We start from the raw sequence: 14,101 nt of genomic DNA on the forward strand, positions 1-14,101 counted from the left end.
GGCGCACCCTCACCGACATATGTAGCGGTGGTGGCAGCATACTGTGTTTCGTGAATCCACAGATATGGCCTGACCTTTTCATATGAGCCACTGGAGTAGAGGTCTACTGGCCCACTTGTGTAAAGTTTTGTTTCTATATGCTTACCAGATTCTTAGAGCTGACATCCTTTGTGTATGCCGAGCGTCTTTGTTTGTGTCGCCAGAGTGGTAGATGCAAGGATTGTGTGAGTGACTCAAGAGTAATGTAGGCCTGTGGGGTATATTTTGGATACCCCTCGCCAGAACCTTTACACTGAATAGATGCGAGCTTGTTTTCCCAGATAGTGGAAGTGTATTGAAGGTAGAAGGAGGAGATCTAGACACTAAAATAAGGGAATAAAGGACAAGTCTCCTTTAAAAATGCAATTAGGCGTTTGCTTAGCTGATTAGTTTTCCTGAAGCAATGCCATTTTGGTGATGGTAGCAGTGAAGGGTGGGACTGCAGGCTGTTGTGCAAAGCGGAGGAGACCCCTTACGTAAGGCCTAGCTTGTTGTCTTTGCTTGATCTCTCTACATTTAGTTGATGACAGCTAGGCACAGAAAGCTCACATCTCGTTGTGCCTCTATTGTGGGTGCTACAGGCTGGAGACAATCCTGCTGTATACAAAGGTTGGGTCTGAGGAGCAGACTGAAAAGCAAACTTGAACGTATAACCACCCCAAACTGGTTCTGAAAGTGAAGACAGTGATACACCACTCCCGTCTGATATTATTATATAAAAGTGGGAACCCACTCTTTGTTACAGTACCAAGTTTTCTATGACTAAGAAAGGGCGTGTTTAGGACACAGGACTGCTGTGCAACCAGCGATGGTGTCTGCCCGACAGCCATCTTCCCAGTGATGAGGGGACCTCACCTGAGTCTTCTCCTTGGAGAAGAGTTGTATAATTGTCCAAAAGCACCTAGAAGCCAGTCTGCCTGCTGAGAGAAGGAAGAAGCCTGCAGAAGAAGTGACTGTGCAGGAGGAGCAAGGAGAGCTGAATGAGATTCCAGAACAGGATGATTGTGGAGAGAAGATGTGTGCACCCCAGTTTAGGCAGGTAATAGTCTCTTCAACAGAGGTTGCTGGTGTGAACTGCGATAACTACCTGAAGATTGTCAGTCCGAGTCCAGCAAGGCTTGTAGTATGCCACAATGCTCAGAATACCATGAGCCTGAACAAATTCATAGTGCTCAGAAGAAGCATGCCCTGAACTAAACTAAACTACATGGAAGAATTTAGGCTGGTGCTTAGCCCTGGTGCCCACAGGAGATTGGCCACACGCACTGCCAGTTGGTGATCCACCTGTGCGTGGCTGCACCAATCCCAGGGTACCCGTACCCGGTGTTCTGTGAACAAAGCCATCTCAGCCTGCAAGAGTGCCACCTACAGCCACTGGAGACATGCAGCAACAGCAGAATCTTCATCAAGGGGGTGTGTGACATCAAGAGACAGCAGACAGAGGTACAGCCATACCTCAACATCCAGGACACTAAATTGTACTTTGCTTATATGGGGTGTGTAGCATTCTGTCCTAGTGAGCACCAAATTGCTTTTCTTACTTCAAAGTAAAGCACTGGGTTGGGGAATCTGTCTTTGCACTGTTGTATGGCTGTTAAGTCCTGAGCTCAAGCACTCCCCATACTACTTCCTTGAGAAGCCTGAGACTGTGCGCAATCGCTACCAATGAGCCAAGTGCTGAAGGGGCTGTACTTGGTCCAGTCAGCAGAGTCGTAATACAATAGACCCTGGGACAAAAGAGGCAAATGACCTCAACCCCACGGTTGAAGCCCAGTAGCCTCTGCTTGCCCTGATGTTCCCCAAATAGTCGGACACCTAGAGTATCTCTCCTTCTAGAGCGGAAGGGATGGGAAACCGGAAACTACCAAATGTCATAAGGGTGTATGGAAAGGGGTTCATCACGTGGAGAAAAAAATGTGCATCTGTAATAGAAGAGATCGTTTTGTACATTTCTATAATTTGTACCCTAGTGAATTGTCTGCCATGAGGACAATCGAATATGTATGCTTAGTCGACATTGAGGAACAACTGGAAATCTACAGTCTGCTTAGTTAAAGGTGTACTAATTTAGATACAGTCCCTCCCTGAAAATACAAGACTCCACACAAATCATAAGCATATTTTTACAATGTGCAGATTTGTATGTTTTCTGTAAATAGGAACAATGCCTAAAATACTTACCAGTCCAAGCTTCCTCATTGTATCCACTACATGTGAAGCATATCTGCCTCCTTCAGAAAAGCATACCCCTACAAACTCTAAGCAAAAGCAAAAATAGTCTGCCCTAGTCACATGGGCTTATAATAGATCGCTAATCCCCACACGTCCTGTTCACACTTAAATTTAGGATATAATACACATCCCAGTCCCTAAAATCAGCTTGATGCCAACCCAAGAATGGGGGAGAAGTAATGAATCAAGCGAGACAGCCTGGACTCAGATTAATAGAATTACCAGTGAGTAATAAAAGCATTAACCCTTTGTCCCGTTCATTACATGAGAGGAATACCCAAGCTAAACTGAATGACTAAAAAAAATTATTGTAACTCAAATAATGCTAGAGGATTAATAATAACTTGGAACCAAGAACATTCGGTAATTGAACATCATACACAATTCTGCAATGTTTAGTAAAAGCTGAGGAAGATGCTCAAGTAGCCACCATACAAATCTTTGCTATGGACCTGGAATTGTGGGCATGAGGCTGACCTACACCTTGTGTATTACTCTCGGCTCCCCAAAGAGTAAGGAACTTTAGAATCTTGACATGTCAAAGATACCGAAGATGTGATCCAATGACTTAAGAACTATGTATAAGGCTTACATACTTTCTTAGCTGAAAGGAAATTCACAAAGAGTTTCAGATTGTACATTTCCAAATAAATCATTAGAGGGTTTTTTTTTATCCAAATTATGGAGCTCTCCCTCTTCAGTAGAAGATGTAAAAATACTGTTAAAACACTTCCTGTTCAAAATAGAAAGGGAGAAGAAACTTTTGGAAGAAACTAAGGCCCCAACCTAAGGACCACTCTTTCCAGAAACACTTTGAAAATAGAGGTCCAAAAGAGAGAGACTAACTCCTCTAAACATTTTGCACAAGTGATTACCAATAAGAACCAAATTTAATCTTTATTTCAAGAGGAAGGACTTCCACTGTGCCTTCAAACATTCATCCTTTTCAAGAAGGGATAAATATAGAGATGATCCAAGTCCTTCCATTCACTTAGGATAAGTGCTTTAATTTTTTTCATGCAAAGGCAATGGCAAAGTAGAGTATCTGTCAAATTGAGGAAACAAATCATGATATTACTTCCACCTTTAGAAAAATTGGAAACCCCAGGTTGTTATCTCATGGATGCTCAACTTGGCTTGCCTCGTCCGTTCTAATACATTTGCCTCAGGTGGGAGTCCAATGACTAGTTTGGTCAGCGTCTGAGGATGTATCGCTTAATTCCTGATTCCCTTGACCACTCTTGTGTCTTATACTTTCCTACTGTTTCCCTAAAGTCAAAGCTTTGGCTACTGCTTCCTTAATCATTTTCTTAATTTCACCAGCAGACATAATCGAAGCCCTATCAGAAGTTAGAACAGGAAATGTGTGCATGTAAACACTCCTCCTTCCCAGATGAAATGAGAATAAATCTCATAGCCAAGAGCTAGAGAAAAATAGACCCAGCCAGGCTACCAATGCAATCACCATAAATAAGCACAGCGTGACAACTGATCTCCGAAATCACAACAGAAAATATGCCAAAACTGCTTTTACTTGTGACCACTCAACATACATGAATATAGAAAAAAGATGAACACACAGTGTCCCCAAAAGCAGTGGGCATTTTTCCCTTTGCTTGCTGTGTACCCTTAAATGGGAATGCACACGCAAGTCTTTATACCCCATAGTAAGCTCATATCTGCTGAAAGACTCAGTCCTAAGTTCTTCACTCTGTTAGGCAGTGGGGAGACACCCCGGCATTTTGCTCCTCCCATCGTGCAGCTCCCTTGGAGACCAACGGCACTCAAGCAGCATGGATTCCTTCCAAACAGTGAACCCCAGAATGCTTCAAAAGAGGGCCAGCCAGTGCCACCAATCCCCGTCACTCTCTCAATGAACTGACAAAAAAAAAACCACGTGGCGATTATTCTCAATCTCCAACACAACTCTGCAGCATATGAAGAGAGAAAACAAAAAACACAGATACAGGTTGCAGCTGGTGCCCTGCTCTCTCCTATACATATTTTAGGAATACTGCCTGAAAAGCAGAAGAAAAAGAGAAGAGTAGGCTAGTGGTAGGCGGTTCATTATATAGCCTATGCAACTACAGATGACCAGGTTAGCTTGTGCTTAGTGTTCTGTGTAGATATAAACAGGTCTGAAGAAGGCAGTAATGATGAAAACAAGGAATGGGACAATCTGTTAATAAAAATGATGTTGTGTATTGTGTTCAGGCGCTCAACACCTATTTGGCTGAAAGTGATTAAGCCCGAACAGCCCACCATCCCAACCCCGCCGTGTGTCTCAGCCCGGGCTGCTGGGGGCTTGGCTGGGCAGTGTCTGGAGGCTTATCACCGGCACGCCCGAGTTTTTCACAGGTCTTTAAAGACCATTTTCATACCATTGTAAACTGGTTACCAAGGCTTCGTTTTTTGTCTGGTTCCAGTACCCCACTCTGCCTATTCCTTTGCTGTTGTGTGAGAATGCATTACATGAAAAGGAATATAAAGTAGGGTTGTCAGTAGAAAAATGCCCGCCATGAGTTGTTTAAAGAGCCTGAAAAGATCATGTCTTGACTAAATAGGATTTTAAATGAAAAAAGTATGTATTCATGTGTAACATGACTTTTCTGTCTTTGTTCTCTTTAATGATCAGTCATGGATCATTCAGGCGGCCCTAGTACACAATTAAAAATGCTTGTTATTTATATTTGCTGTTCGAAGTATGCACAGATAAGTGCTGAAAATACAGCTTTAGGTGACTGTTTATTTTTGTACCTTCTGGGACATCAAAATAATGAGCTGGCAATCTTAACCACAAGACTGGAAGTTTGTTGAAGGATCAGCACATTGTTTATTTCCTTCACCCCCGATCCCTGATTAATGCCATAATAACAATAGTTTAACTTGTATCTTAAACCCTACGCCGCCATCAAGAACATGCTGAATTACTTCAAGTGTTGTCTCAATGCAGGGTGCATTCCAAGCCACCCTCCTCATTCTCGCCCTTCACTTCCACGCTCACCCTGCACTCTCAGCGATCACAATGCACTCACACTGTTCACCCTGTAGTCACACAAGTACACTACTTACCCTGCACTCATGTGACACTTCCCTCACCTGTCCCCCTCACTGCTCAATCTGCAATCTCACTCAAACAAGCCCGTCATTAACCATGCATTCATTCGCCCCACTCTGCACTAACATCCGCACCCAAATTCATATGGTCACCTCACTCACCTTGTAGTCACTCCTCTTACCTTACTCTCACACTGTTGCATCGCTCACTGTGCACTCACATGCGCACTACTGTCACCCACATAGCGCAGAGGGTTAATGTGCCTGCTACAAAGAATGCATACTATGCAGAGGACATAACTGAGCATGAGTATACTATGAGTAGCGTAATAAAAAAATGAAATGCTTGTCAGAAAGGTGCTATAGGGAGATATGAGGTGCATTGTTGGTGAGTGGCAGTGAGGGAATTTATGGAGAAGGAGGAAATGGGGGAAGGGGCGCCAAAAAAAGACTGTTGCATCGTGTGCGACCGGTGCTACGGTCAACACTGGCTGGGAGTGTTAGCCCCCGGTGGCAGCTCCTCCATTATGGCGGAGGAGCGCCGCACCACTGCTTTCGAGCAGTGGAAAAGAAATATTAACTGATAACTTTGTTATTATCATTTTATATTTCCTTTGCGGGCGGGCGGGTCTGCTTTGCTATGCTCAGGGAGCAGGGCAGGGCAGGAGTGGTATGCCCACTACCAAGTGCACAATGACTGTTTGGTCAGCCCTCTTGAGCCACCCAAACAGTCATGCGCACTCTCCCCTTCTCCATGCAGGCTGCATCACAGCCTGCGTGGAGAACATGCCCACCCCTACAGCCCCTGCCTGCATGCCATGTCACGGCGCTCAGACTAATCACAACTCTGCATTGCAGCGTTGTGATTGGCTTAGAGGAGGGAGCCTGGCAGCCTGCTTCCAGTTCCAGAAATCGGAAGCAGGAGAGCAGGAGCAGGCCCAGAGATGTGGGATCCGACTGGCGGAAAGGTACGTTTTTTTATTTCGCCCCACGCGTGACGTCCCCCGCCCCTATTACGTCCCCCGCCCCGCGTGACGTCCTCACCAGTGAGCCAGGCAGGCCACCCCTGTAAGCCCCCCCACGAAGTTCGGGTCTAGTTGTGCCCCTAATTGTGTTACACACATAGGCGGGAAGAAACCTTATTTGAACAAGAAAAGCACTTTGCTGTCATAAGACTCACTCCCATGTAAAACTTTACTGATATCAGGGGTCCATCTCTTATTAAATAAAAACATATTCATTCATTCATTTATGTATTGTATTATACTCGAGGTTCTGCAGGTCACTTAACATTGGTTACAGGCCAGATTTACAAATCACCAGTCCGCATCGCAGTCCAGTTTTTTAAATTGAATCATTCCCTTTTGCAGTTCAGTCTAGACCACAGTGCATCACCTCCTCTTGCAGTTTTGTATTTCTAGCTCAGTAGGCTCCGTTTCGGATCAGTCAATGTAAGTGGGACCGCGATCAGATCAGATAGTAGATTCTACAGGCCAAGGCTTTCTGTTACATTCCGCACTGCTTACATCACCAGACTCTGTTTCAGTCAAAACACTACAGGTCCCTAATTTCTATTACTGACCAGTCTCTACAGTCCCTTCATCACAACTGTATCTCCTTCCTGGTGGTCCCAGAAGCCCAGTCTCTAAGTGTCTAAATCACTATTAATTTAAGTTCTCTTTTCCTGGCACACTTTTAGTAATGGGACTCGGGATATCATTGTGACCCGATCGGTTCCCGCTGCTGTGGAACATCAGGCTGTTTCTTCTGAGCTGTCGGATTACGATTGAGCATCATCTGCCCTAGAGTAGAGGACACTTCTCGAAACCATATGACCAGTGTAATTTCACAACCCATACAAAACATCGTGAAGGCCACAGAGATCCCACCTCGCCTTTTATTGGGGCCCCGCAAACAACTGTCTCACCAGTGACCTCCACGCGTTCCCGGCCATGCTCGGCGCTGCTGTTAGTACCGAAGCGTCCTCTATCCTCCTGCGTACAACCACTCACTTGCGCTGTCCGCAAGAGGTGAGGAAGCGAGCTGCATCTGCAGTGAGCGCGTGCGTCCAGCCTGTCATACTGTCGCATCAACATCGCCGCCATCTTAGAGAGACTACGATTCTACAAGCGTACACAGAGAAAGAAAAGTCGATGTGATCATTTTAGATTTGGCATAAGCTATCACATTACATTTTGATAGTGTTGTCGCTAGGTTGGTATATTTTGTTATTTTTTTTATCATTTATGAATAAACTGTATTTTTGAAGAGTACTTATTTTGTTTTAATATGATTAGCATATAATTAAAAATCACTTTTCTTTTGTGCTTCTACACCACCAATTGTTTTTTCAGTCTCAAAAAATATTAGATTAACAAATCTGCAAACGTTTATGCCTTAAACTGCCTACGGTACGTTAAGGCATACAGAGTAGCCATCTTGGAAGGTTAGGCATTCAGCACACTGCCTAGGATTTTTGTTAAGAAATTTTATTTTTCAGTGCAATGCACTCCTGGCATTATTGCGATTTATATCTAAACACTATAATAGGGGTCGGATCTTTTCAACGAACTGGCAGATAGCGCGCTGCATTTTCCACTGTATCTACAAATCTTTTTTTTTTTAATAACAATCGCTATTATGCTCTCAGAAACATCATAAAGAACTAATGGATAGTAACAGCTGTTATTGCAAAGAAAGCTGTATCGCTTTTTTAAAGTGATTGTAGAGACCCTAGCACACGTAATATTCAAGTATGGTTCTTTCCCAAAGTTATTCACAAAACAAAACAACGGTGGATCAATCAGTCAAGATATTTTTCTTTTTGTCTTTAATCAAACTTCAGGTTTCCGGTGATTAAAACGTTCTTTAGCCAACACGTGTTTCGTCGCCTCAGTATTTTGTACATGCGACTTGTTCACGGCTAGGTAAGAGAAACAATATGATAACTTGTGTTACATTATAAATGCATCCATTTGTCTTTTTTTTAAGAAAAACAAATGTGCTACCAGGGGAGAGTCGGTGCCTGTGCGTGCATAAGACCCAGTGACAATACAGTTCAATTTTTTTACCAAAAAGTGACAGAGATGGTAGCACATTTGTTTTTCTTAAAAAAAAGACAAATGGATGCATTTATAATGTGACACAAGTTATCATATTGTTAAGAGAACGGTGATAACATTATCTCCGCTTTAGCTGCAGGAAACTGCCGCTAAAGCGGCGATAATGGGCTTGATAATATGCCCTTGTGAATTCCCATAGAAGCCTAGGTTCTGGTGTGAACCTGGGCTTCTATGGGAATTCACAAGGGCATATTATCAAGCCCATTATCGCCGCTTTAGCGGCAGTTTGGCGATAATGTTATCGCCGTTCCTTGATAATATGGCCCAGAGTGCGCAAATTCGCTCTATCATTGTACTCTTCGTGAACACTAATGCGGCTATCATGAAATGCTCTTTAATGAAGGAAACCTAGAAAGGACCACGATAATATGAGTATGGTGGGCTATGAATCTTGTTGCTCAGAGGCCTTCCCTGAACGTGCAACATCTTCGGGTGCCTGCGTGTATTTAGTCTTTGTTGTGCATGCGACTAATGTTGCCGCAGCATCCATCGGCAAGTAGTTAATAACAAAGATGGCAATGCCAATATGTCTCACTAACCTTTATATACAAAGTGAGCCAGGTTGATATTGCCAGTGCCTTTCAGCCTAACGTTTGTCCATGCTGCAGAGCAGCCACGCTATTGTCTACATGGCTAAAAACCACTGGCAAAGCGAATAGTTCTCACGTATACGAGCCCCATTGGCTTTGCCAATGCTTGTTTTTACTGACCATGAAATAAAAATACTGGTCAGTTTATGGTAGCAACTGTAGCATCTTCCCCAGCTCTGGAACATGCAAACAGATTACGCCACACATGGTTGCCGCAGTTGAGCACATCTTTATTCTCCAACGTTCCTTCATATTCTGCAGATTTTGTCATACTTCCCAGAACCACACCTTAACACCTCTACCGCATATCATGTAGTTCCTATGTAGATTCCACCCAGAATCACAAGGGTCCTAGTGCGCATAGCATCAATACGCTACAGCGACCATAATTTTCATAGATTATAACTGGGTCAAACCAGCATCACCCTCCTAAAATGGTTTATTCTCTATTTATTTTAATGAGGTCACTCTCCTAGATATCAAACTTTATCAACCAGTCTATGCAGGTTATGTGAGACTGATAGTCCCGTCAGGTCCATCCTGTGGCCTGGTCTAACACCGACCTGTTAGGAGGCCAAAAGGTCATTTTCCTCCACAAAATTTTAAAGCTAGCCAAGGACCAATCTTTCCATTATTTTCTAGAGAATGGATAAGAGACAATGGGTTGACAGTTGGCCAAATCACTTAAATCGAATTAGAGCTTTTTAGGTCTCCCCTAGCGTTGCAGCGCAAGCTGCTAGCTTTGCGAGGCATGCAGTATACACTAAAGCATGGAAGCTTCGTGGAAGCTCTGCCCACTCTCCGCCCATCTTTTTCATTGGCTTAGGTCCTAAATGCTGCTTTCCAATTGGTCTTAGGTTTGTTAGTCCTTCTTTATGATGAGAATGTCATCATTTGTATCCTTCCACAGCTACTGGCCCCTTTACTCCTAACACGATTTTCTTCCCGTGGCTCCCACCTCCCCTCCCGCAGTCCGTGACTTCTCATCCCCCCATGGGGGTTTGCTCCACTCTGCACATTTCACGTTAGTCAAAGTGAAAGTTGCCGGCTTGCAGCGAGAGTGTGCACAGCCAAGGGGGTGAGACTAAGCACTGATAGCGAATCCGTACCGCCCGTGCAGCATTTCTTTCCTCCTCCTTTGTGTATTGCAGCTCTAAGTATGTTTTCAGCAGGCCAGGAGTGTCGGTCGTAGGGCCGGACCCTTGAGTGTTAGCTGCAGCATTTATATATCACAGCTCTGCTGCTGAGACTCAGCCTGGCTCGGCTACAGCGGCATTCAAGTGACATGGTGTCATGTGACTGCACCAGTCCGTCAGTGTGTCTCCATTTGCCAGCAAGTGAAGTCTGGTGAGTGTAGCGCGGCCGTTATGGGTCTTTAGATATTGCCGGTCCCGCAGCCTGCCATGCTGTAGAAATATGGTGCCTAGCCTTAATAGGTACGATTGCATGCAGCATTGCCCGGTGAACATCGCACAGTCAGCGCACTCGTAGAGGCAGGATCATCAAGAGATCATCATACTTCGACTGCCTCTGGTGCGTGTTTTAAGACTCGTCCTCGCGGCTCACTCAGGTCTGTGTGAATCGGTGTTTTTAATATTTACAAATAATATTGTTGAGCATATTTAGTTCACAACCTGAGCCTGTAGTTCATTGCTTACCTTCGGCTGGTGCCGGCAGTTGGCTAAGCTCAGTTCACATGCAGATCGGCCCAGACTTGCAGACATGCTGGCAGGCGGCAGCTTTGTGTTTTTTATTTCTGAGCTGCTTTCAGGAGGGAATTAGCAAATGCATGACCCCTCGCAGTGCTCTCTACTGTGGTGAGGATGTCTTGTGGCACTGCACGATATTGTTGATTTCCGCAACCGACCGGTCTGACTTCAGGCGCCCTCAGCACCCAAGCCAGCGGCCTGGCCTGCAATTGCCGGTCTGAGCCCCATCGGAAATTATGCTTCTTGAGTGATAAACAATCTCTATTACTGATCTCTTGTCCTCCAGTTACATGTGTTTGTTTTGGGAGCCCGGGGCACAGTATTTGTCCAGTCGGAGCTTGGCCACAATGGACGGCAGAGCGCACGATTTTTTAAGTGCGACTACCAGCCAGCTGGAGCCCTGTTGACCACTTTTGAGCTCCTCTGCCAGAAGTCCTACTCCAGTATCGATAACTGGGTCCTTGGAAGAAAATGCTGTCTGCACAATTGAGTCAGAAACATTAGTCTGCCTAACAACAGAGCGTGACAGCACCAATATATAAACTTCTGTTTTTAAAACGTGTTCATTTCATTAAGGGCAACTCAAAATAACACAGTGCAGTTACTATGACTTTTCGTCCCGCGTCCCCACATGCACGCATTCAACGGAGGTTCTTTTCTTGTGCCCTTTGTTCTCCCTTCCCCTGATTTATTCTCCTCTCCCCCCCCCCACCCAAATGTTTCCTTTTTCAACTTCAACGCCAAAATCTTGGTTCCAACACATATTGGTGATTGCTGGCTTCTGTGCATCCAAATACCTGACTTGTTTTACAAACTAGACACTGAGTTTGCAGCACTAAGAATCTTACAGTGACTAAAGGCAATAATATTTATTTTTCCCACCTCAGAAGGGTAAAATGCTTACGTTACACTCCAGAGTAAACACGGATTAATGGTGCACGGATATTAACCAACTTAGCTTTCCTAGTATTGTGGCCGGCAAGTAAGGGTTGCACCCTATCTGTGCAGAAGGCACATTAACACTTTTAACCATCTAAGCAGGGCCTGACACTTTGACTTGCGGGTTATAAGTAAACCTCTCAAAATCCGCGTTCAAATTCTGCACCAGTCTTCGAGGTAGGCGATTTAACCCTTTGCATCCTTGTCAGGCTTCAATCCCGTAACTGCAATTTACACGCCCACACACAGATACATCACGGCAGCACTTGTATTAACCCGCTGAGCTACTAAAACCCATAACCTGGAGATTAAACACATAAGTCTCTGCAGAAGACACAGTAACCCACTGATCTGTTTTACCACCAGCCCTGATATCTCTGTTGCACAAACTCACAACTCAATTTTGGAAGGGTTTGATCATGTGACTAGCAGGATGCACACATATATATCTCTGCAGCATTCATTTTAACTCCCAGAGCTATGTCACCAGGATTCACCAATAAATACATCCTGTGGACAATATTTTAAGTAGATATTTATCTGCAGCCATTTTCACCTGCTGTTTCTGCCTTTCCTTTCTTTATTCCCTGACCAGAAGAATAACAGACTACCACAGGCACATACTAGCCGAGAGAAGGTGGCTACTGCAGCCCTAATGAGAAATATCTCCATGACAGACATTGGCAGAGCGGCAACCTCGAAGTCAGTTCGTACATTTGCCAACTGGCCCTGAGGCCTGCTGACACCTTGGATAACTTGGTGGGTCAGGCCTCATAACACAATTTATTTGTTGGGAATTATTGTACTCATGTGCCATGTAATCTTAGTTCTCTGTCATAACTATGACTTCTCGTCCCGCGTCTCCACATGCACGCATTCAACGGAGGTACACCAAACATAAGCGATTGACACATATTCACACACAGTGGGAAAATAGATGAACACTTCACCTTCAAACAGCTCACCAATATTAGCCCTCACACGTTTCTACATTAAGCAGTCCTTTCCTTCTCTCAGGCATCCTTCACGAGCTGCTATACTTGACAGGAGTAAATCCAGGCTATATGATACTTAACTTGCAAAAGTGTGCCAATTTACACCAGTAAATTTCTGCTAATGGATTATTCAGGGAGATGTTCCCTTTCCAAATGCATATGTAAATGATATAAGTAATCCATGCTATGAAAACCCAGGCTACATGATACTTTACTTGCAAATTATGCCAGTTGCCACCTGTGAAGTTTTGCTAGTGGAGTATTTTAGGAGATGTTCCCTTTCCAAATGGATATTTAATTTATGTAAGTAATCCAGGCAGTGACAGAGAGCAACATCGGTTTCCATCTAAAGGCAAAGTAACATGATGAAAGCTTTCAATGTAGGTGCAAAATGTGAAGCACGCCGTACCCATATTCCTTCTCTGCCACTTACGCAGCAAGATAATACTTGATATCCGTCTGTACCGACTTAATCATTTTATTATTTTCTCTTCACCTGCTCTCCCAATCTGTACTATCTATCACATCTATCACATCTTCCATCTTCTCATCCTGCTCCCTCCTTTTGTACTATTATTCCCAATGTCGCCTCTCTGGCATTTCTCCTTCTATGTCTTTTGCTGGTCTCTTATCTCACTTGCCTTATTTTAATTTCGATCACTGACTTTTACATTAAAAACAGAGCTTTGGACTGTACCAATTCTCGGTGAAAGGCAATATTTCTCTCCATGTGTTCCCATACCTGGTGTGTCATGTAGTCTGGTGCTTACTTTCCCTCCATGTTAAAGAACATTAGATGTTTCAGGAACCAGGCTAATGTGCTGCATAGCTAAATTCATATAAGGTCCCAAAGGCGAGACCGATTGCATTGCAAATGCTTGTTTTTAGAAGCGGTTTAAATATAGAGCATGTTTCCATTCCTCTAGGACAAGTCCTTGATTGAGAACAATTAAAGAGTTTCATCAACTCCTCTTTCAGGATCGGATCAAGACATTGTATCTGAGGTGCTGGGCACAGGTCACCAGGAGAGTCAGATGGGCAACTTTCTAGGAAGGGGTCTGTGTGCTGAGATTCAATGATAGGGTTGAAAGTTGAATGGTGTGTACATGGTCGGATATAAAAATTACATTCAATAGGGAGTACAATATTTTCCATTTGCATGGACTCTTTAATCGTCGTGATCTTTTCCCTCAAAGTTCACTGAAAGCTTTTGACACAGTTCAGAAGACGTACGAATCGCAGAAAAGAAAGGGCTAGGAGACTGTAATTCAGAAAAAAATCTGAAGCACTCTTTGGAAAGATTCAAGTTGGCAGTGATGCGGAAAACAGTTTTTTTTTAGTACTTTTTTGATTTTTGAGTTATACATCATACACGTCAACAGGACCAAATCAGACGCCTAAAATTGCCTTTAACAATT

General features: G+C 44.0%; 1 protein-coding gene across 1 annotated transcript in view; it reads right to left on the reverse strand.

The window, feature by feature from the left end:
- Nucleotides 1–7,390, reverse strand: part of IDH3A (isocitrate dehydrogenase (NAD(+)) 3 catalytic subunit alpha) — a 121,236-nt gene extending 113,846 nt beyond the window's left edge. The window contains exon 1 of the mRNA XM_085643723.1: nucleotides 7,256–7,390. Coding sequence (XP_085499849.1) covers nucleotides 7,256–7,282 — 27 coding nt within the window. The 5' untranslated portion in view covers nucleotides 7,283–7,390. The remainder of the gene's footprint in view (nucleotides 1–7,255) is intronic.
- Nucleotides 7,391–14,101: the final 6,711 nt, after the last annotated feature.

This window comes from Triturus cristatus, chromosome 3_1 (assembly GCF_964204655.1).
Source record: "Triturus cristatus chromosome 3_1, aTriCri1.1, whole genome shotgun sequence".
NCBI classification, from domain to species: domain Eukaryota; kingdom Metazoa; phylum Chordata; class Amphibia; order Caudata; family Salamandridae; genus Triturus; species Triturus cristatus.